The 22,607-nt window shown below is 42.2% G+C and overlaps 1 protein-coding gene and 1 long non-coding RNA gene across 4 annotated transcripts in view; one reads left to right on the top strand and one right to left on the bottom strand.

The window, feature by feature from the left end:
- Window positions 1-22,607, top strand: part of ANAPC5 (anaphase promoting complex subunit 5) — a 29,248-nt gene that overhangs the window by 3,539 nt on the left and 3,102 nt on the right. For all 3 annotated transcript variants that reach the window (XM_078595832.1, XM_078595831.1, XM_078595833.1), the window contains 13 exons: window positions 269-524; window positions 1,547-1,610; window positions 3,028-3,129; window positions 3,500-3,602; window positions 4,189-4,273; window positions 5,654-5,735; window positions 7,935-8,027; window positions 8,406-8,602; window positions 8,903-9,044; window positions 9,241-9,315; window positions 10,835-10,956; window positions 11,733-11,849; window positions 13,903-14,050. In XM_078595832.1, coding sequence (XP_078451958.1) covers window positions 269-524; window positions 1,547-1,610; window positions 3,028-3,129; window positions 3,500-3,602; window positions 4,189-4,273; window positions 5,654-5,735; window positions 7,935-8,027; window positions 8,406-8,602; window positions 8,903-9,044; window positions 9,241-9,315; window positions 10,835-10,956; window positions 11,733-11,849; window positions 13,903-14,050 — 1,586 coding nt within the window. The remainder of the gene's footprint in view (window positions 1-268; window positions 525-1,546; window positions 1,611-3,027; window positions 3,130-3,499; window positions 3,603-4,188; window positions 4,274-5,653; window positions 5,736-7,934; window positions 8,028-8,405; window positions 8,603-8,902; window positions 9,045-9,240; window positions 9,316-10,834; window positions 10,957-11,732; window positions 11,850-13,902; window positions 14,051-22,607) is intronic.
- Window positions 13,166-18,961, bottom strand: LOC144719700 (uncharacterized). Its single transcript, XR_013585659.1, has 2 exons — window positions 17,107-18,961; window positions 13,166-16,088 (listed from the first exon to the last, which is right to left on the bottom strand). It is a non-coding gene; the product is annotated as an uncharacterized LOC144719700 (long non-coding RNA).

Below are 22,607 nucleotides of genomic sequence, written 5' to 3'. Positions count from 1 at the left end.
CCGCCACATAAAATTAAATGTTTCATTCCTAAAACCACATCCTCCCAGATCTCCCTCTCTTGAATATCTGGTGTGGTGTATTGACATCAGAACCAGGGTGCCATTGGTGGTCAGGGGTAGTTCTGGCTACACCACACCCTAGTGTGCTGTCCTGTCTATAATGAGTGCTCAATAATGTTACTTATCTCTGCATTTTATGAGGCTCAATGTGTGATGTTTTTATGTGTTTTTGTGTGTGCCTGTGTACATCTGGACACTTGTGGTATAGGCATGTTTGTGCGGCGAATGCTGTTGGCGTACAACCGCTTGTCGTTCGCTCAGACCAGACGGCTCTGTCATCAGCTGCGTAAATACTGGCAGGGCTACATTGGGGTCACTCAGGCCGACTCTGCAGTTGCTGGAGGTACAATGGAGGTCACAGCAGGCTCTGGGGAGGCAAGGACAGGCTCGTGGCTTGAGATGGAGGCCTCCGACAACGAAGACATTGGAGAAGGGCCCTCACGGGGAGATGAGCCTATGTCAGGGTGAGCCCAATTCGGTTATGTCTGTGAATTATAACTGACTGCATACCCAAGCAGACCTTATTTGGTTAAAAGGATATAAACAGGCATGGCACTAGCTAGATAAGAGATTGACAGTTGGGGTAAAGAGGACCTGGGGTTGGGTGGTCTTGCTCACAGTTCATGCCAACATTTTCATGTTTAGCCTCTGAGGGAGGATCATAAATGATACGACCGGGCAGCTCGTAGCAGAGAAGTGATGTTCAAAATAACAAGGCATCCTCTGGTTTAAACTGATATCGTGTGTAGCATAGACGGTGCATCTGCACATAATGTGGATTTGTTAACTCAACACCTAGTCCTGTCGTATGACAACATGCCAGGAATTCATGACGATTCCACATGGCCTGAAAGTACACCTAGTCTGGCACAAGCATCGTGCTGATACCTCTTCATCTTGGCAATTAGCGACTGCTATTATAATCTTCAGATATGTAACACTAGTGACACAGTAGTTGGAACACTGCAGTGTTGCCCGAACAACTTAAGTTTAATGCCTGTCTATGTACACTTGAACCTTCCCTGCTTCTCCCAGGCGAGCTCAGCTAGAGTTATAACTGAGGACACAAAGGTTATCAGATGAGTTCACGCCACTTGTTCTGAGTGTCCGAAAACAGAGGGTTGATAGGCCACGTAGGAGCCCAGTACTGAGCATCTAGACACTGCTGCTGAAGAGACTACGTCTCCATACATCTGCATGAGAATTGGGTTATATCATCGCCATTGAAAGGCAGTGGTGTCTAAACCATTACTTGAGAGCATCTTTCAACAAAGCTTGGAAGATGGCAGGTTGTCTTATCACCAGTTCTTGAGACGCTTGACTACCTACATCACTGCTTGAAAAAAAGACGAGCAAGGACGAGTGCTGCCACCACCATCATGTCGATGTGTTCTGAGTAAGCTCTAACCCCTCTTAACGAGCTTCAACATAACACTTTCTAGATACGCACTCATTAATACATCAATGTTTGTTGTGTGTCTTACAGCGATGACGATCTAGAAATGGATGCGTTATCTACAAGAAGAGCTGCATTCTTTCTAATACAGCAGGTGTGTACACGTATATGTCAGTCAATGCATTGAGCAAGCAGTCATTTCTGAGCTTCATAGACTCCATAACTTACTTTTATCATTATACTCCTTTAATTAACAAGCCATCTGCCATGTGCCTTATACCTCCACTTCTCTAACACAGATATGCATACGTTGCTCACTTCACCGTTGTGTATGGTGAATATGTCTGATGTATGTGCTGATTATGTGAATGGCACGTGAACGAAAATTGTGGTGTCATACAAAATGTGATGCACATTTCATGAGACGTTGATCACAGTAATATAACATATGAAACCATTCACCCCACATCATACTGTGATTTTGGTGGCAAGCGCTGATCTATTTTGGCGTAGTACTGTCTAAAGCCACGAAGAAGTTAAACGTCAGAAAGAGTATTGTCGTATATCAATGTTCAATGACGTGGCATGGCAACGTGGTGTAATCTATTGTAGTGAGTACGCATATATCCAGCTTGATGGCACTCGCAGATTGTTCAGCTCAAACTGAAAGATAATGGTAATAGTGAGTCTCGGTGCTGTGTCCTGGCTTCTCTTTCAACACTCAATGTTTCTCTTTGCTGTTTGCCCACATCACTCACTTCACACACTTCCAGTTCTGTATCTCCACCTATCTAATGCCATACATCACCGGAATGCACATTTTTCCACTTCTTTCCATGTGGCTGAGTGCTCAATAATGTATGTATGTTATTGAATTTTTTAAATCCTTTATATTAAGTTCGCTTGCTTGCTTACGACTGTGCAAATCTTTCGTTCGTTTTTTAACCCACTTCCCATGATTCATTCGAGCTGACATTTTCCACACAGACTCGTTTTGCGTGACAATTACTGTTCGTGAAAATTTTTTTCCAAAATTTTACACTTTTTAGGACAAAAATATTATATTTAATGACCAATTGCTTAATGGTGCAATGCAATCATCTGACCCATAGGTGGCAGCCATCTCAAGCCAGAGAACGAGAGGACTCTAGCCGCCACGCATATAAAGGATTTATAGTGAAAAACTTTGTTTTTACGGGTTATACTTGTTCACACCACTCAAAACCAACCATGCTTATCAGAGGTGCGATAATTGGAGGTGCAATAATGATGCGTCCTTAATTAGTGTCTGTCGGGACACGTGGAGCAGGAGCTGTGTGGAGTGAGAGGTGGGAGATATTGAACATTGTGCGAGACAGAGGGACACCACAGGTGACCTATGGAGGGAGAACAAGTTACCTATCATGTGTATCACAATGGATTACAGGTCAATTTCCATGCTCTGCTGTGCACGTTATCAGTACCTTGGAGATTGACATACCATTGCATTAGATTGTTTATAATGACCATGGTGTGATTTACGCTGCCATGGTATGACATTGTGCTGCGCTGTTATGCTGCATCATATACAGGCTGACCTAGTGCAGAGAGCAGACGGGGCAGCGCTGGCACCCCGTGACCTACACGCACGACTTTCCAGCCTACTGAGGGCAAACCCGGACTGCGATGAGGCTGTGAGTACAAACCACTATCAGTCATTATTGGCATCCTGAACATATGTTGTCATTATCGTTAAGAGTATGTCTCCTTGCACTGTACATCTTACTAAAAATATTTATGCATAAAAACCTCAGTTTCTATTTTTAGGATGTTTTTGCATTGAAATCTTTGGCCAATTTTTATTTTTACGTAGTTGTTTTTCTCTGGAATGACCAGAGAAAATCCATACATACAAGGGGTTAACATTCACAGATTTGCACAGATGAGTATCGAACCCATGATGATATCTACAAGATTCACCAACTCAACCAGAGTGGATTCATCAACCTCCAAGACACGCATCCCTATGTTAAAACATGCACGTGTGTGTTTCTGGTAATGCAGCACCTGGTGTCGTGCCTGAATGCCGTCCGTGTGCGGGACACCTTGTCATCCCTGCACTCCCTGCACCACTACTACGATCGCGCCACACTCAGCACATCAGGCGGTGAGCCCAAGCACCCTTTTGCTCAACAGAGGGTATAGGTTCTGTTCCTATGATTTCCACTTCTTTATCAGAATCACCAATAGCTGCTGTATTCTGGGTATAAAGTAGAATTTTAATCAACAACAATTCATTTTTCTCCTCCTTGTATATCTGTCAGTAAAATCATATCCGTAGCTCCTAGGTTTGGCCCTGAACCTCGATATACTGAAGACACACTCTTATTTTACCATATAATTTACATTTGCTGAGGATTCATATGTAAAATTAATTAGTAACATGCACCCATCCGTAAGCATCCAGCAGCGATCATCTCTATTGGTGGAAATGAATATTTTGTATGGCAGGAAGCCAACTTCTCAGTCGGTCTGATTAGCACCAGTTAGGTCCCATAGGATCTTCTGCTTGTCATTGATCAGCTGTGCTGTAGTCTGTCATTGTTTGCAGCAATATATTTTTCACTCAGGGCTGAATTGTATCTTGTGCTGTAGACGTATGTGACGTACTGTGTTGTGGTTATGTGCATTGTTTTGTATTATTAAGTAGTGGCGTGCTGTGCGATGGCGTTGTGTGCCACGTGCTATTGCAGGAGGCGTGGAGCCCCGGGGAAGTGCCCTGAATCCACGCTACGCAGCTCTTAACATGGCCGCCCTACACTCCTTCTTTGGACACCTGTGAGTGCAGCTCCTTTTAGATAAAAAAAAAACTAATTACAATAGAGCTTTTTCCCCCACCTCTAGAATTATAATATTGATAAAGGTGGCACTTTAATTGGAGAAATCAACTCACAATTGCTAGAGTGTGAGTTCATTATATAATTACAATAAACCCGCCTCTGATCTCTGCACCTGATTGGGTCAGTGATGATTTCGTCCTGCTCTATTTAAGACCGGAAGCAGGTGGATTGCTTCACTATTCTGGCAAATCACCTGATGATGCTGGATGTAATTACCAGTGAAACGTCGTACTCAAATTGTAAATGTCGTGGATTTACTCTCCAACACACGAGTGGGCTGAAGTAGTAACTAATTGCCGTTTTGTTTACCTGACAAATCCCTTACTAATTGCTGTATCGGGTGATGGAGCGTTATGACACATTTCTACTTACGTGATCTAACCCAAAAACCTTTATTATGAATAATATTGGTCGCGAAAGCCTACGTGTTAAACTGACCAAAATAGTATTTCTGGCTATTGTGTTAAAGGTCTGGAGCAGGGCATGTTGATGTCTAATTACCATGCCAGGTTTCAGACCCCACAGGGTCTCTGCTACTGACACACACAAAAAAGCTCGTGATCTCATGGTAAAGTTTTGCAATCTTTGGGCAGAGCCATAAGGCGTGGGATGTTTGTACCATGCCTAGAGGTCACCTTGGACAGTCTGGTGAGACCTCCATAAATTTAGCTTTTTTCTCGGTCGTCAAGTGTGCTCCACGTATTAATTTAAACTGGGAAGAGCTCTTGGGCCGGCTCTTGCGGCTCGCCTTGAACCATGTTAGTCTTCTGTATTCGTTATTCCAACCCCTTCGGTGTCGCTTTCGATTAAATGTCTTTCGAACTTCTGCCATTTCAAGTCAATTCGATATTTATTTATCACATGGAGAATCCCATTTAGCCAATTTCCCAACTAGAATCATTGGCAAATGGCTGCAGCCACTAACAACAGAGTTACTGTGAGGGCAGAGAGGAGCCCAGCCAACAGCCAGCCAGGAAAGTCAAGGCATAGATTATGTTTAATAGTAGTACGAGTTAAGTTCTGAGGAGTTTAAACATTTACCGTAATTGAAATAATGCAGTGGTTTTGCTGATTTCATATGCTGATGACCGATGTTAACATGAGGCAGACTGTGGAATGATCCATCCGTATATTCATGTTCTTGGTCAGTTGACTCTTGTGTTTTTATGTTGTGCTTTCCACACAAGTAGATCTATTTTTAGCAATTATCACTTTTTTGGTCAAATTAATGAGTAGCCAAATATCATTGTTAATTAAAATTACAACTCGGTGTCATATGCATTCTTGATACACGTGTTGTGCTATTGGGCGACTGCAGGGATGAAGCGAGGCTGGCCCTGCAGGAGTCCATCAGCAAAGCAGAAGGGCAGAACGACCAAGTGTGTCTCCAGCACTGCCTGGTGAGGACCTTGCGCTTATGTTTGGTGGGAGCTGTTGATCTTGACGAGAGGTGTGCGCGTGTAAGAACATATTTGCGTAATACCACCTCAGTGGGCTTTGTCTGGTCGGATGGGGATGGTTTGGTTTTTCTTGTATGTTTTTGGGTGATTTGTTTACCTTTCTTGTACTTTACACTCCTATCATGTTTTGTATTATTTTGTTTTTATATTCTTTGGATCTTTCTGTAAAGTTACCTAGATAGGTTCAAAGAAAATAACAAAAAACTATGATGTTTCGATCACCGAAATACCCAAAGAATATGAATTCCTGCAGTCACGAAAGCTTTAAGTTATTGTTTTGTTGTTGTAACATTCTTACCGCCCCGACTGGACATCTGTGAAGAAGAGCTTATATTCTTGGTTCTTTCGGTAAAGTCACGTAGATAGAAAAAAAAATCTAAATTAAAAGCAAAAAACCCACAACGTTTCGATCGCAACATAAGCGGTCTTCTTCAGGTGGAGAGAAAAGAGGGGGGCAAGCTTCCAAATGCAGCTGCTCATAAGGGCTCCAGAGTGAGTGGGCGGGGGAAAGGGCTGTTTGAGAGACAGGGGGAGAGAAAGGGGTGGGGCAGAGATGGGGGGGAGGAGAGAGGGGTAGAGATGGGAGGGGGGGAATTGCACCTCGCTACGCCCATCCACACTGCTGACGGTAGTAGTTGACAAGAAAACACAAATTCAAATCATGACCCAAAGTGGTTGATGACATCTTTCCAATGATTGCTGAGTTTAAAACCGTCGTCTCGGTTGAAATTGTGTTTGTGTCTGTTTCTATGGATGGCTTCGTGAATTAATCTTTGTTGATAGCCAGTCAGCTTGCAAAGTACCATCGTTTTAGAGAAATCTATTTCATGTGAGCCAGCCGCATTAAAGTAATGGTCAGCTATGGCAGAAGTATTGGTCCTGCCGTGTTTCAGATCTGTCTTGTGTTCATGAACACGGTCCGAGACATGTCGTTTGGTTTCCCCAATGTAACTGCTGCCGCAAGTACAGCTAAGTTTGTAGACGCCGGGATATTGCATGTCAGGGATCTTGTCCTTCACAGATGGGATCAGGTCACAAATTTTGTGTACTGTGTTAAATCAGACCTGGATCTTGTGTTTGTTCTAATTTTTTAAAATCTTTTTGGTTATCCCTGCTATGTAAGGTAAGGTGATGGTTTTGATTGGATCTTCAGATGGCTCCTTCCTCACGGTTGGGTCGATGGCTTTGCGGATTGTGTAGTCAGAGTATCCATTTGCCTTGAGAGCCCGGTGTACATATTTGAGTTCACTGGTCAGGTGTTCATGGACGGAGATACATTGAGCTCTACGGTGTAGCGTTTTGATGAGGGAATTCTTCCGGGATGGATGGTGGTGGGAGTCAGGTTTTAGGTAGGCATCAGTATGGGTTACTTTCCTGTAGACAGTGGCTCATTGAGCCATCTGGTCTCCTTTTGATTAAAACATCCAAGAAGGGTAACATGCCATCCTTTTCTACCTCCATGGTAAATTTGATTGCTGGGTGAATGGAATTGATGTGGTTGAGAAATTGTTTCAGAGCCGGTCGGCCATGTGGCCAGATGACAAACGTGTCATCCATGTACCTCTTCCAGAACAGAGAAACTACATAGAAACTACATAGAAACTAACGAGCAAATCACCTGGGGACAGTGAGATGTCTTTAATTGACGATACCAGGTGAGGTTAAGAACAGAAGAGGTGGTCTTACCAGTGAATGGCTGCAAGGTCTCAGACAGATATCGGGCCAGTTTGTAGGTGGAAATAGAAGTTTAAATGGTCATCGGATTCGTCCAATATAAATACATATTCTGAGTCTAATTCAATATGCCTGTTGGGTGCTGCCAAGGCTATGAAACATGTACAGTATAGGACTATGTATGTAGGTGCACATGTACACAATATACTTTTTTTTTAGATAAGCCAGTGTTAATGACGAGGGTGTTGACTTTTTTGCTTGTGTGCCGCTGTCAATGTGACCATTTAAACTTCTATTTTCAATGAAAATATTAAACTCGATGGCAGTTTGATTCCCACCAGTTTCAAGAGTGCAGTTGTGTGTAATTTCATGTGTATGAAACATTACCGCAAATGTTTTTTTGCGTGTAATGTTGGTGTCAGTGGGTGCTGTGAAAGTCGTGCCCATATGTGTGCGTATACTCAGAGCCTGCTGGCACACCTGGAACGAGCGCGCGGGGTGCGCTGCGTGTCCCAGCTGGAGCTGTCGGTGCGGAAAGCCAGCCAGGTCGGCCTATCGGTGAGTGCCGGGATGCCACGCATCAGTGGCGCTTACTTCGTAAGTCAGTTGAGCCAAGCAAAAGCACCCTGATAGAATCACACGCAATTATAGAAACCTTTTGTCTTTTTTCCTTCTCAACTTTGCTGTCGGTGTCATTCGGTGAGATGAAATTTCCATTGATAACTCGGTCACCATAAAAATATGTTGTTTTCTCCAGAAAATAATTGAACAAGAGACAATAATTGATGTGGAGTATACACTGAGATTGTGTGGTGTGCTTATAACGCATACATGTGATGTCCCTGTTCGCTGTAGTATTATCACGTGTAAGCAGCATTTTGACGTGGTGTGGAATGGTTTGAGTTGACGTGGTGTGTTCTGTTGTTTTGCATCCAGCTGACAAGTTGGCTGGGAGTGCAGGCGTTGGTGTGTGCGCGGGCGAGCCTGGGTGTGCGTCCCAGTGTGCTTCTCCGATCGCTGAGCGAGGCGGAGAGGGTTGGGGGTCGTGCCCAGCACGCCATGTCGGCGCTTGCACAGCGGAAACTCAACAACAGCGCCCTGAAGACAGCACTCTGGAACCTTTATGGGAAAAGGTGGGTGGATATGATGACTCGTTTTCCTGTGTGCAGAGAGAATCACTTTGCTCTTAGGTGCTTCATAATGGATACTTATGTAAGGGGTATATTCATTTGTGTGGTAATTGTATGCATTTTCCGTGACTTGCGCAAATCTGTGTGTGCTCACAGCCTTTGTTTTTGTCTCTATTTTAACACAAGTATTACTTTGTCAACACGTAAATATGATAACACTTAAAGATTTTACTTAGTATTTACCTGCATATGGCTTCTATACTAAAATACTCACTTTTTCTGTGTACGGTGCACGGTATGCAGTGTGATGGCGTGTCAACAGGCCCAGCGCATGGTGTGCTACAAGCCGGTGGTAGACTTCCCATCAACGCACGGGCCCGGGGAAACCAACACTGAGGCACTGTGTGTGGCCCTGTGCCATCTTGCCAGGCTACATGCGCATCAGGTAAGTTCATTAATATATGTGTGTGTAGAAGGGAAGGGTTTAATTGCTGCTCAAGTAACAGTACCCACCAACATGCCCATTCAGTGGTTTAAAATAACAATGTACCAAGTCCACTGGACAACACAAGACAGGGTGTCATTTTAACTCACATACTTGTTTGTTTGCTGTATAACTGCCTGTGTACTTGTTTTACCAGGGCCTGTACCAGGCCTCTATGGAGGTCATCGACTATGCCCGGGAGAAGTTCCCCCACGACACACACGTTTCTCGGGTAATTATTCTGTAATTTACAGCACTTTGTCTGAACTAACTGTTTTTATTTTACCAAGTAGGGCCGACTGAGCTATACAGCTGTTTTTCAGAAGCGACCTGGTCACAAATGATAGCTCAAATGATCACTTCCACTTACTAATGAGAATGGTACGTAATATTATAGCACATGCAGGCTTCTCCTAGCTCTCTGTCTCTCACAGTCCCGTGATGCAACATTCCATCGAGAGCACCTGCACATGAGCTGCTTTCATCGTCCCATCTCTGTGGTGGATGTTCCCTAAGGCGTGTTCCTTTTGCCACCACTCCGTTGTTAGCATGTCTTGTCCAAACCCCCTTACTTCTCGTTAAAGTGCATATGATTCATGTGTTTTCTCTAATCCGTGTGTTCCTCTTCACATCAGCATCCTATCAAACAGCATGTATTTATGCATTTTTGTGCCCTTTTCAGTTAGTTTCCATTTCTTTTGTCATTTGCCACTGTACTCCACTGTCCAGTGTAGAGTTGTCCATGATTTTCTTATTGCAATTTCACTGTCATGAAAACTTAAATTAACGTGAAAATAATGTGCTACGATAAGTTTTACTTGAATGACACATCAATTGAATGACACGTCAATTGAATGGCGTTACATTTTGTTTCCTTTTCAAATGAATCCTGCAATGCCAGGTGGGAGCATTATAAAATTCCCTGACAGGGAGATGTTATTTGTATTTATATTTCTTACACAATGTGTTAATACGTTTTATTATTGGTATACCTCGTCATGCTTACGCTTAAACATGAGCGTGCATATGTTGAGTAAATGTGCATTCATTTGTGAAATTAACATTTATGGGGGAGCAAGGGCACAGTGGTTTACACACGGTTAAGAGCTCCGTAACCTGAGTTCAATTCCCGATAATGGCTAATATCAGTGGCAAGTGATGTCAGAACTGCTTCAAGCCCCCCTTCAATAACCCAACTCGTGTGTTCCATTATGGTCCAACAACATCCATAATCGAGTCAGTGTCAGGAGGTCTTGGAGTGACTTAGTGCTGTAAATCGTTGTATTATACCACATTTGTGACTTTACCTTGAAAAGTATCTCTTTGCTGTGAAGAAGGGCAATTGCCTGAAACACTTTTTTTGTTCTTTTTAAGGCAGTGTTATTGATAAATATGTGCTGAGTTTTATTGAAGTTGAAGTGTGTTAGTGTGCTTTCCACTTATGGGGAGCTGTAGTGTAGCGGTTTAGCGCACTGCACTCCCGACCCGGTGAAAAGGGTTTGAATCCCGCTCATGGCCAACACCAGTAACGATTATCTGAACGAGTTCTGGGCCTCCCATAACTGGTCGACACCTCAAATGAGTACCTGGTAGGATGTGTAAACATCGCCACTTGGGAGACAAAGGCGACCAGGCATGGTGATGGCCACCCACCTCGTTTGACGTGCCGGTCTTCATAGGTACTCGCTAACAGCACTTGCTCCAATGGTATTTTGAGGCTAAAACAGGTCATCTTTGTTTTTTTGCGCTAGTTGTGGAAGCTGGTAGAGCTAGCTGTGAGTGTGCAACGTGAGGTGAGAGCGGGCCGTCCCCACGTCGCAGAGGCGCTCATCCCACACATCACAGCCCTCAACCCTGCCGAGGGCATGTACAGGTACAGCACAGGCGTTTACGCCACAGTGTCGCTGCGTTTTGTACGAGCCACTCGTTATGCAGACTGCTATGCACGCCCGTGTAAAGTGGGTGCATATATCTATGGGTGCAATTAAAATGTATTTAGGAGGCACTAATGTGTTTTCTCCTGCTTTAGTTTCAAATTAGGAGAGGGAGAAAATTAGAAGGGGGTAAGAATGATGTAAGGTCACTGTTTACACAAAGGTGGTTAAATCTCCAGCACACCTCCATTTGAAACACAATTTTAAAAATGTGAGTCCTGTGCTATTGGTGTTGTGTGTGAGGTATTATGTGCTATATATCAATGCTTTTCTGAATAAGTGGTATGCCGCATGTGGCTTTAGTTGGGCTGTACATATGGGCTATTAAAATATTCTGCACATGCTTGTCCATATTTCTGTGTGCTGTGTTCTGTGTATGCTATATTGTGCATGTGTCGTGCATGCTGTATTGTGCTGTGTGCATGGTGTGCTATATATATTCACTTTGTGTGGTGCATGAAACGCTGTGCTGGTGTTTTGTGTGGATAAGTATTATATGCTATGTGCGTTGCTCTGTGTATAGTATGTACCGAATAACGTGTACATATGTATGCGTGTCATATCATACTTGTGTTGTATACTTGCTGTATTGGGTTGTTTCACGTGCATGGTATTCTGTATATGTAGTACTGTGCCATGTTTGTGTGTTGATGCATGTACACTTGGCTCGCACACCATGATGTGTGCGTTATTTTCGTGTGCCGCATGCGTGCAGCCAGGTGAACGTGCTGAGAGCACAGGGCCGTCTACTGGAGTGTGCACAGCTCCTGCAGACTCTCATGAGACTGTGCGAGGAAAACCGACTTGGGTACACACCCGAGCTGCACACCAAGTGAGAGTCGTGTGTGCTGCTTGTGGACGTGGAGCATACAAGTTTTGACCGCAGTGTACCCGAGTTTAGCTGACCTAGGGTCAAAGCCAGATAACACTAACATAGCAAAGCAGCAACCTGCATATGCAAACACCATACACACACATTCGTGAATGTTACACACCTAAACATATCCACGGATCAACATCTCTTGTATACAATTATCACAGCTGATTGGTGTAAATGGAAGCAGAGGCCACATTTAACTTTCAGAGATTTCACCTAGTATGTTTGGAATTTACGACAACTGTTTAATTAGAGCATATATAGGCATTGATCCACTATTAACACATGGTCAGACTGACTCAAACCATTATCTCACAGGTCCTTTGATACCACTTGCCAGTAACGTCACACAGAACCTGTAGCAGCATTTGGCTAACAGAGCCAGTGGCATCACATGACTCACACATAGCTGGTGACATGATTTGACTCACACAGAGCTGGTGACATGATTTGACACATAGAGCTGGTGACATGATTTGACTCACACAGAGCTGGTGACATGATTTAACAATGGGATTGACTGATGTCCCTTGACTGTCACACAAAGCTTCGAATGTTACTTGACAGGGTCTGTGACATCACTTGACTATTACACAAAACCTGTGAAGGAACCTGTGGCATCACTGATGCAGAGCTTGTGACATCACAAGACAATCGCCATCCTCGATGGCGTTCAAAACCACGTGGAGTGGATTTCCAATGACCTCGTAACAACTTGGTAAACTCTGTCAGCTGTCTGTATGGTGACCTTGCAGTGAAAGAAATCCACATGATGCACAGAAGAATCTTGACTTAAAGCTTTCGTGACTGCAGGAATTCATATTATTTTGGTCTTTCGGTAAAGTCACGTAGATAGAAAAAATAATAACAATAAAATAATAAAAATGAGAATTAATTGAATGAAAAATATGTTTTATTTTTCATTGACTTTATGCATGTCATATCATACAAATAATAACAATAAAATAATAAAAATGAAAATTAATTGAATGAAAATATTTTTTATTTTTCATTGACTTTAAAATAAGAAATATTTTTCATTCACTTTATTTGCATTTTTATTATTTTATTGTTATAATTTTTTCTATCTACATGACTTTACCGAACGACCCAAAGAATATGCACAGAAAACTTGCCCTGTTATTTGTTAAATTTATTTTAATAAATTCCTTCCATTTGTAACACAATGAAATGCCATGTTACACTCATATTTTCTTCCTCTGCAGATGTATGCAGAGCTGAGTTAGAAGGGCCATCATGAATGATATTGCGATGCATCAATCAGAATGCTTTATTGTTTCATGACATGATGCCAATGGCACAAATTGGAATACAATTAAGAAAATAAAATCACAGTGATTGGAACCAAATTTGGAAACAATCATCAGAACAGCGCTGTGTTCAGAAGTTGCAGTAGTTCTTCCGTCTCCCTGCACGTCGGCGCTAATCCACAGGAGTTTGTTTTATCTCCCTGCTGCGCAGCGCTAATCCACAGGAGTTTGTTTTATCTCCCTGCTGCACGTCAGCGCTAATCCACAGGAGTTTGTTTTATCTCCCTGCTGCGCAGCGCTAATCCACAGGAGTTTGTTTTATCTCCCTGCTGCACGTCAGCGCTAATCCACAGGAGTTTCTTTTATCTCCCTGCTGCACGTCGGCACTAATCCACAGGAGTTTGTTTTATCTCCCTGCTGCACGTCGGCGCTAATCCACAGGAGTTTGTTTTATCTCCCTGCTGCGCAGCGCTAATCCACAGGAGTTTGTTTTATCTCCCTGCTGCGCAGCGCTAATCCACAGGAGTTTGTTTTATCTCCCTGCTGCGCAGCGCTAATCCACAGGAGTTTGTTTTATCTCCCTGCTGCGCAGCGCTAATCCACAGGAGTTTGTTTTATCTCCCTGCTGCACGTCGGCACTAATCCACAGGAGTTTGTTTTATCTCTCTGCTGCACGTCGGCGCTAATCCACAGGAGTTTGTTTTATCTCCCTGCTGCACGTCGGCACTAATCCACAGGAGTTTGCTGGCGCTGGGGGAGGTGCACGTGGCGTGCGGGAGCCCCGAGCGCGCCGTGCCCCTGCTGCTGCGAGCCTTGCAGGAGGCGCGCACTCAGCACGCCCACGGGCTGCTCAGCAGCGCGGCTGTCAGCCTGGCACACGCACAGGTAGGCATAGCGGTGGCGTCGTGTGGTTGTGATGTGCCCGGGTGCAGTTGTGCGTCCCTGCACACTCACGTGCTATGCTTATGAGGTATGGGCTGCAGGGCACACTGTGGTCATGTTTTCATGATCAGTGGAGTTTCTAGGGTTTACCAGAGATGCGAATAGAGTCTGGATACTGATTTTCAAATTAGAATTCATTACATTATGAATTTGACTAAATACATACAACCACAGGTAGGCAATCCGCCAACCTTCAGGAATCTAAATTTCATGGTAAAATTGGTGGAGCCATCTGTTTTTGTATGCACGTACAATCATATTTTGAACGTGCTTTTTACAATTGTTTCATATTCTTACATTTACATTATTTATTGTAGTTCTTCATGACAAATACTGTTGAATTTAGCAAAGTATGGCAAAATTGGTTGAGTCAAGCACTGAATGGGATTTGAGCTCGCTACCTTCCAACGTGAGTTGGCTACTCTGCCATTTAACATACAACATTGCCGTTTCATGATGAACATAACTGAGAATACGAACTATTATTTTTGTTTCCAATTTTTTTTGTTATTTGACTCATACTTACACCTTAACTGAGTTCTGTGTTGTGTTTGCTCAATATTTATGTAATTTTGGTTCGTGCAAGACGAAGCCACACTATATAGAATAAACCCCACACATAGGGGAAACACTTGATATGCACAGGTAGGTCAAAAAACGTATTATTATACTCCCATTTACCTTGTTAACCTGCAGGCGAGTGACCCAAGCACTTCATGGCTCCATTGCTTAATCCCCCAACGCTGATTCACTGGGGATAAGTACATTCTTTCACGTGTTTTTTTTATTCATGCACAGTTTCAAAAATGTAATTTGTTTGCTATTGTATATGAGCTGTTGGACCACATTTGCACAATTCATGTAACAGGATAGCTATACAGACCCAATTATGAGATATAGTTATCCTTTCTACAGCACTTGTTTGATATTTCACAATGTAATAGGACAGTAAACTTACTTTTATTCCTTGTTGGTAAGGCGTTATTATTGCACTCGATCCCCATATATTGTGGCGCTAATAATGCTCCTCCGGTCCGATACAGGGACCAGTGTAGTATGCAGGATGCGTGTTGCGGTGCAGATAGAGAATGTGCTCATGCAGCACTCCGTACCTCAGGCATATAAACAAAGCAGTTATCGTGTTGTGGAATAGTACACAGTGATGTCACCGTTCATGATCAGTATAATTTTTTTTATTATGAAATGTGAAACTTTTGATATGTTTTGTTGGTCAGTTCTATTCGATATATCGAATGTAAGCATGTCTCAAGGCTGACAGGGATGCAGTGGCGGCACTATGGTTCATACACGGTGTTATAAGCCCAGCACCATAAATTTGATTCTTGCAACAGCCATCACCAGTGGCGAATGATATGTGAACTGATTCTGGGCACCCGTTTACCAATTGGGCACCGGGGGGTGACCTTTATTCAGTAATGGATTGATAAAGGCTTGTACTTTACATTACACGTTAATGTACTTTACCAAGTAGTTTAAACCAATTTTCTTTAACTCGTACTTGTTGTGAGGCTAAGCATTGCATTTTTGGCAGCATAACTGAATTCAAATCTTCTTTCCTGAGGTCTTATCTGAGATCTTGTTTACGTAGATTTTTTGTATTAATAAATGCTGCTACATCTGCTTAATACTAATATAGTTTGATAATCATGTTTTATGTATGTAGAGCTTGTTTCACACCGTACATAACCACCAACCATGTTACTCGGAGGTGCGGAGGAAAGACAATCAACTAAACACAAAAAATTGTTCGAAAAAATATAGTTTTCATCCAATACATGCTATATAAAATAACATGTATTTTTAATCAATAAAATGTATATATTGTTTACAACTTTCGGCATGAAACATAAGCACACATGTCGAGTCTCAGACTTGCGTTGTTTTAGACTTGCTTGTTTCAGCTGTGAGATGCTCCACACAGCAGCAATACAGCTTGCATCAGGGGGAGACTCTTGGGTGCCTACAGATAGTGATTATAAAGGCATTGGTGGCCAATCACATTGATGTAATCATTGTGAATCTGTTCCAGAATGAATACCACTTGTTTACAAAATATAACACGCCGCAGTTAGTAGCATCCTGAGAACTCAATTTTATTCGACCATGCTGACTGCTGTGATAAGGTGTTAGGATATCATCATGTATAGAAAATCCTGCATAATCTTTTAAAGCAATTTATAGCTATGCAGTGCACAGCAAATGATTAATGGTGTGACATAGGGACCATTCGAGTGGTAATTGATCATGCATGTGCAGTTTGTTATTTATACTGTGACTGGTTAATGATCCTTTGTGAGTAATTTCTGGTGAGTGGGTACTAGAATTGTTTAAGTATATAGTGATAATTCTTTGGTTCTTTTCGGTTAAGTCACGTCTAAAAATAAAATAATAAATCAGAATAAAACAACACATTACGACGTTTCGATTGCAACACAAGCAATCATCATCAGGCATGAAAGAAAATAGCAACACAAATCTAACTAGAAAACTATAGACCGACATACACGCAGACAGACATCACAACGGCACACATAGAGAGGAGTATACAGGCACACGAAAATTAAATAACCTAGTAAAATATTGAAATGTGATGTAATACAACACAGAGAGTCGGTTAACACACAATTAACGCATGGCCTGGTTGACTACGTGTTTAAAAATTTGCTAAGTTAGAATTTTAAGTGTGAGCAACAATTATCTAACTAGAAAACTATAGACAGACATACAAGCAGACAGACATCACAACGGCACACAGAGAGAGGACACAAATCGGCTGTGTGAGCAACAAACATCTAACTAGAAAACTATAGACAGACATACAAGCAGACAGATATCACAACGGCACACAGAGAGAGGACACAAATCGGCACAAAGAGATGGTCGTTTCTGTGACGGTCCCTTAAATATAGAGAGGAGGGGGGAGGGGACGGGGGGAGGGAGAGGGCGGGGAGATCAATGAGTTCACGCCAACGTACTACCATTGTAAGTGAGATGATAGACGCGGCACGGGAGGCAAACCTGAAAATTAGGACAAACGCGGCACGGGAGGCAAGCCAGAAAATTAGGAGACAAGCACACGAAAATTAAATAACCTAGTAAATTATCGAAATGTGATGTAATACAACAGAGAAAGTCGGTTAACACACAATTAACGCATAGCCTGGTTTATTACGTGTTTCAAAATTTGCTAAGTTAGAATTTTAAGTGTGAAATTTCAAGGAGAGGACACAGGCAGAGAGAACAAATAGCCAGAAAGAAAAAAGGATAAGTTTAAAACTTCCCCGTAGAAGTGGTTCAATCTTAATTTGGAAGCTTTCGTGACTGCAGGAATTATTCTTTGGTTCTTTTCGGTTAAGTCACGTCTAAAAATAAAATAATAAATCAAAATAAAACAACACATTACGACGTTTCGATTGCAACACAAGCAATCATCATCAGGCATAAAAGAAAATAGCAACAAAAATCTAACTAGAAAACTATAGACCGACATACACGCAGACAGACATCACAACGGCACACATAGAGAGGAGTATACAGGCACACGAAAATTAAATAACCTAGTAAAATATTGAAATGTGATGTAATACAACACAGAGAGTCGGTTAACACACAATTAACGCATGGCCTGGTTGACTACGTGTTTAAAAATTTGCTAAGTTAGAATTTTAAGTGTGAGCAACAATTATCTAACTAGAAAACTATAGACAGACATACAAGCAGACAGACATCACAACGGCACACAGAGAGAGGACACAAATCGGCTGTGTGAGCAACAAACATCTAACTAGAAAACTATAGACAGACATACAAGCAGACAGATATCACAACGGCACACAGAGAGAGGACACAAATCGGCACAAAGAGATGGTCGTTTCTGTGACGGTCCCTTAAATATAGAGAGGAGGGGGAGGGGACGGGGGGAGGGAGAGGGCGGGGAGATCAATGAGTTCACGCCAACGTACTACCATTGTAAGTGAGATGATAGACGCGGCACGGGAGGCAAACCTGAAAATTAGGACAAACGCGGCACGGGAGGCAAGCCAGAAAATTAGGAGACAAGCACACGAAAATTAAATAACCTAGTAAATTATCGAAATGTGATGTAATACAACACAGAAAGTCGGTTAACACACAATTAACGCATAGCCTGGTTTATTACGTGTTTCAAAATTTGCTAAGTTAGAATTTTAAGTGTGAAATTTCAAGGAGAGGACACAGGCAGAGAGAACAAATAGCCAGAAAGAAAAAAGGATAAGTTTAAAACTTCCCCGTAGAAGTGGTTCAATCTTAATTTGGAAGCTTTCGTGACTGCAGGAATTATTCTTTGGTTCTTTTCGGTTAAGTCACGTCTAAAAATAAAATAATAAATCAAAATAAAACAACACATTACGACGTTTCGATTGCAACACAAGCAATCATCATCAGGCATAAAAGAAAATAGCAACAAAAATCTAACTAGAAAACTATAGACCGACATACACGCAGACAGACATCACAACGGCACACATAGAGAGGAGTATACAGGCACACGAAAATTAAATAACCTAGTAAAATATTGAAATGTGATGTAATACAACACAGAGAGTCGGTTAACACACAATTAACGCATGGCCTGGTTGACTACGTGTTTCAAAATTTGCTAAGTTAGAATTTTAAGTGTGAGCAACAATTATCTAACTAGAAAACTATAGACAGACATACAAGCAGACAGACATCACAACGGCACACAGAGAGAGGACACAAATCGGCTGTGTGAGCAACAAACATCTAACTAGAAAACTATAGACAGACATACAAGCAGACAGATATCACAACGGCACACAGAGAGAGGACACAAATTGGCACAAAGAGATGGTCGTTTCTGTGACGGTCCCTTAAATATAGAGAGGAGGGGGAGGGGACGGGGGGAGGGAGAGGGCGGGGAGATCAATGAGTTCACGCCAACGTACTACCATTGTAAGTGAGATGATAGACGCGGCACGGGAGGCAAACCTGAAAATTAGGACAAACGCGGCACGGGAGGCAAGCCAGAAAATTAGGAGACAAGCACACGAAAATTAAATAACCTAGTAAATTATCGAAATGTGATGTAATACAACACAGAAAGTCGGTTAACACACAATTAACGCATAGCCTGGTTTATTACGTGTTTCAAAATTTGCTAAGTTAGAATTTTAAGTGTGAAATTTCAAGGAGAGGACACAGGCAGAGAGAACAAATAGCCAGAAAGAAAAAAGGATAAGTTTAAAACTTCCCCGTAGAAGTGGTTCAATCTTAATTTGGAAGCTTTCGTGACTGCAGGAATTATTCTTTGGTTCTTTTCGGTTAAGTCACGTCTAAAAATAAAATAATAAATCAAAATAAAACAACACATTACGACGTTTCGATTGCAACACAAGCAATCATCATCAGGCATAAAAGAAAATAGCAACAAAAATCTAACTAGAAAACTATAGACCGACATACACGCAGACAGACATCACAACGGCACACATAGAGAGGAGTATACAGGCACACGAAAATTAAATAACCTAGTAAAATATTGAAATGTGATGTAATACAACACAGAGAGTCGGTTAACACACAATTAACGCATGGCCTGGTTGACTACGTGTTTCAAAATTTGCTAAGTTAGAATTTTAAGTGTGAGCAACAATTATCTAACTAGAAAACTATAGACAGACATACAAGCAGACAGACATCACAACGGCACACAGAGAGAGGACACAAATCGGCTGTGTGAGCAACAAACATCTAACTAGAAAACTATAGACAGACATACAAGCAGACAGATATCACAACGGCACACAGAGAGAGGACACAAATCGGCACAAAGAGATGGTCGTTTCTGTGACGGTCCCTTAAATATAGAGAGGAGGGGGAGGGAGAGGGCAGGGAGATCAATGAGTTCACGCCAACGTACTACCATTGTAAGTGAGATGATAGACGCGGCACGGGAGGCAAACCTGAAAATTAGGACAAACGCGGCACGGGAGGCAAGCCAGAAAATTAGGAGACAAGCACACGAAAATTAAATAACCTAGTAAATTATCGAAATGTGACAGAAACGACCATCTCTTTGTGCCGATTTGTGTCCTCTCTCTGTGTGCCGTTGTGATATCTGTCTGCTTGTATGTCTGTCTATAGTTTTCTAGTTAGATGTTTGTTGCTCACACAGCCGATTTGTGTCCTCTCTCTGTGTGCCGTTGTGATGTCTGTCTGCTTGTATGTCTGTCTATAGTTTTCTAGTTAGATAATTGTTGCTCACACTTAAAATTCTAACTTAGCAAATTTTGAAACACGTAGTCAACCAGGCCATGCGTTAATTGTGTGTTAACCGACTCTCTGTGTTGTATTACATCACATTTCAATATTTTACTAGGTTATTTAATTTTCGTGTGCCTGTATACTCCTCTCTATGTGTGCCGTTGTGATGTCTGTCTGCGTGTATGTCGGTCTATAGTTTTCTAGTTAGATTTTTGTTGCTATTTTCTTTTATGCCTGATGATGATTGCTTGTGTTGCAATCGAAACGTCGTAATGTGTTGTTTTATTTTGATTTATTATTTTATTTTTAGACGTGACTTAACCGAAAAGAACCAAAGAATAATTCCTGCAGTCACGAAAGCTTCCAAATTAAGATATATAGTGATACTCGTAGAGTGGTTCGTGATGCCCTGCCAGTGGTTAATTTGTGTATGTTATTAATCCTGTGTGACCATCTCTCGAGAAACGGTGCCTTAATGCGGCGAGAGAGTTTGTGTACGTCTGAGAAGCTGATCGCTATACCGTCGAGAGCCTAGTGCTCTCAGAAGGGTCACCCAAGGCGGGAAGACTTCAGTGGAGACGTCAGACAAAACCCGTTTCGAAAGGTCCCCACATGACCTTTTCAAATAAATTGTGATCCAAGAAAGCAACGGGAAACTACTTGGATTATTTCTCCCTTGAAAACTTCAATGATGACAAGCAAAATCAACAAAGGCCCTGAGTATCGGCGTCCTTTAAATAGGACAGGGGTGCTAAGAATCTCCGAGCTTGTGTCAAAGAACCCTTTCAAAGTAGCAACTTGGAACGTTAGAAGTTTACTTAAAGCAGGAAAACTAGCCAATGTCATACAAGAAATGGATCGACTTAAAATCAACATAATCGGTCTAAGCGAAACTAAATGGCCTGGAACAAAAAAGTTTATATCGAGTGAACACCACATCTTCTGCTCCGGAGGAGAAGAAAACACCAAACAAACATACGGTGTCGCCTTTATAGTACACAAGAAATTAGCGAATAAAGTCAACAACTTTACCTCAGTATCAGAACGAATAGCACTACTACAATTAGCAGGCAACAAAGTCAACGTGAACATTCTACAGGTTTATGCTCCAACAGCAGATAAACAAGATCATGAAATCGAATCGTTCTATGAGCAACTAACCAACACGCTGAAGCCGCTGAAGAAGCACGACATCACTATAATCCTCGGCGACTTCAACGCCAAGGTTGGCCACGGTCGAATGCAGAACATTGTCGGAGAACACGGACTAGGAACACGGAATGAACGAGGCGACAGACTGGTTCAATTCTGCCAAGAAGAACGTTTCAGTATTGCTAACACGTGGTTCCAATTACCACCTCGACGACTGTACACGTGGACCTCGCCGCAAGACTCCGACAACAACATCGTCAGGAACCAAATCGATTATATCCTAATTAACATCAGGTTTAAGTCCAGTGTGATTACAGCAAAAACCTACCCTGGAGCCGATATATCGTCAGATCATAACCCAGTAACAGCTACAATAAGACTCAAATTGCGATCAATACAATGTACAAAGACGAGACGAGCAGACCTGGAGAAACTGAAGAACAGCGCCGATAAAAGACAAGTACAGCAACATCTCAACGATAGCATCCGCTCAATAACAACAGAAACAGCAGATGTTCAGGAGTACTGGCGCTCGTTCAAACAATGCATCACAGAAACAACAGAAGTCATGCTGGGACATCAGCCACCGAAAAAGAAACAACGATGGATGACACATTGTATTCTCGATCTAATGAGCAAACGAAGAATGTACAAAAATAACAACTTGGAGAAGTACAAACAAATGCAACAAGATCAGAGAAGCAATCCGACAGGCAAAAGAAAAGTGGATGGAAGAACAATGCGCCGAGATTGAAGAACTAATTAAAAAACATGACAATTTTACTCTGCACAAGAAGCTCAAAGAAGCTGGTAACATCTACAGACCAGCCTCAACAGCTACATTGTATGCGGACAACAACCAACCAATCCTAAATAAACAGTAAAAAATGGACACCTGGACAAACTATATACACAAGCTCTATGGCGCTGCGAGAACATCTGCAGAAAAAGACCAACAGATGTCGAAAGACGCTCTACACATTTTAACATCAGAAGTAGAACATGCAATCAAAACAGCTAAGTCAGGCAAAGCGTGCGGGCCCGACACAATCCATGTAGA

This window comes from Lampetra planeri, chromosome 7 (assembly GCF_965212315.1).
Source record: "Lampetra planeri chromosome 7, kcLamPlan1.2.h2, whole genome shotgun sequence".
Classification (NCBI taxonomy): domain Eukaryota; kingdom Metazoa; phylum Chordata; class Hyperoartia; order Petromyzontiformes; family Petromyzontidae; genus Lampetra; species Lampetra planeri.
This window is presented reverse-complemented; position numbering and strand designations above follow the sequence as displayed.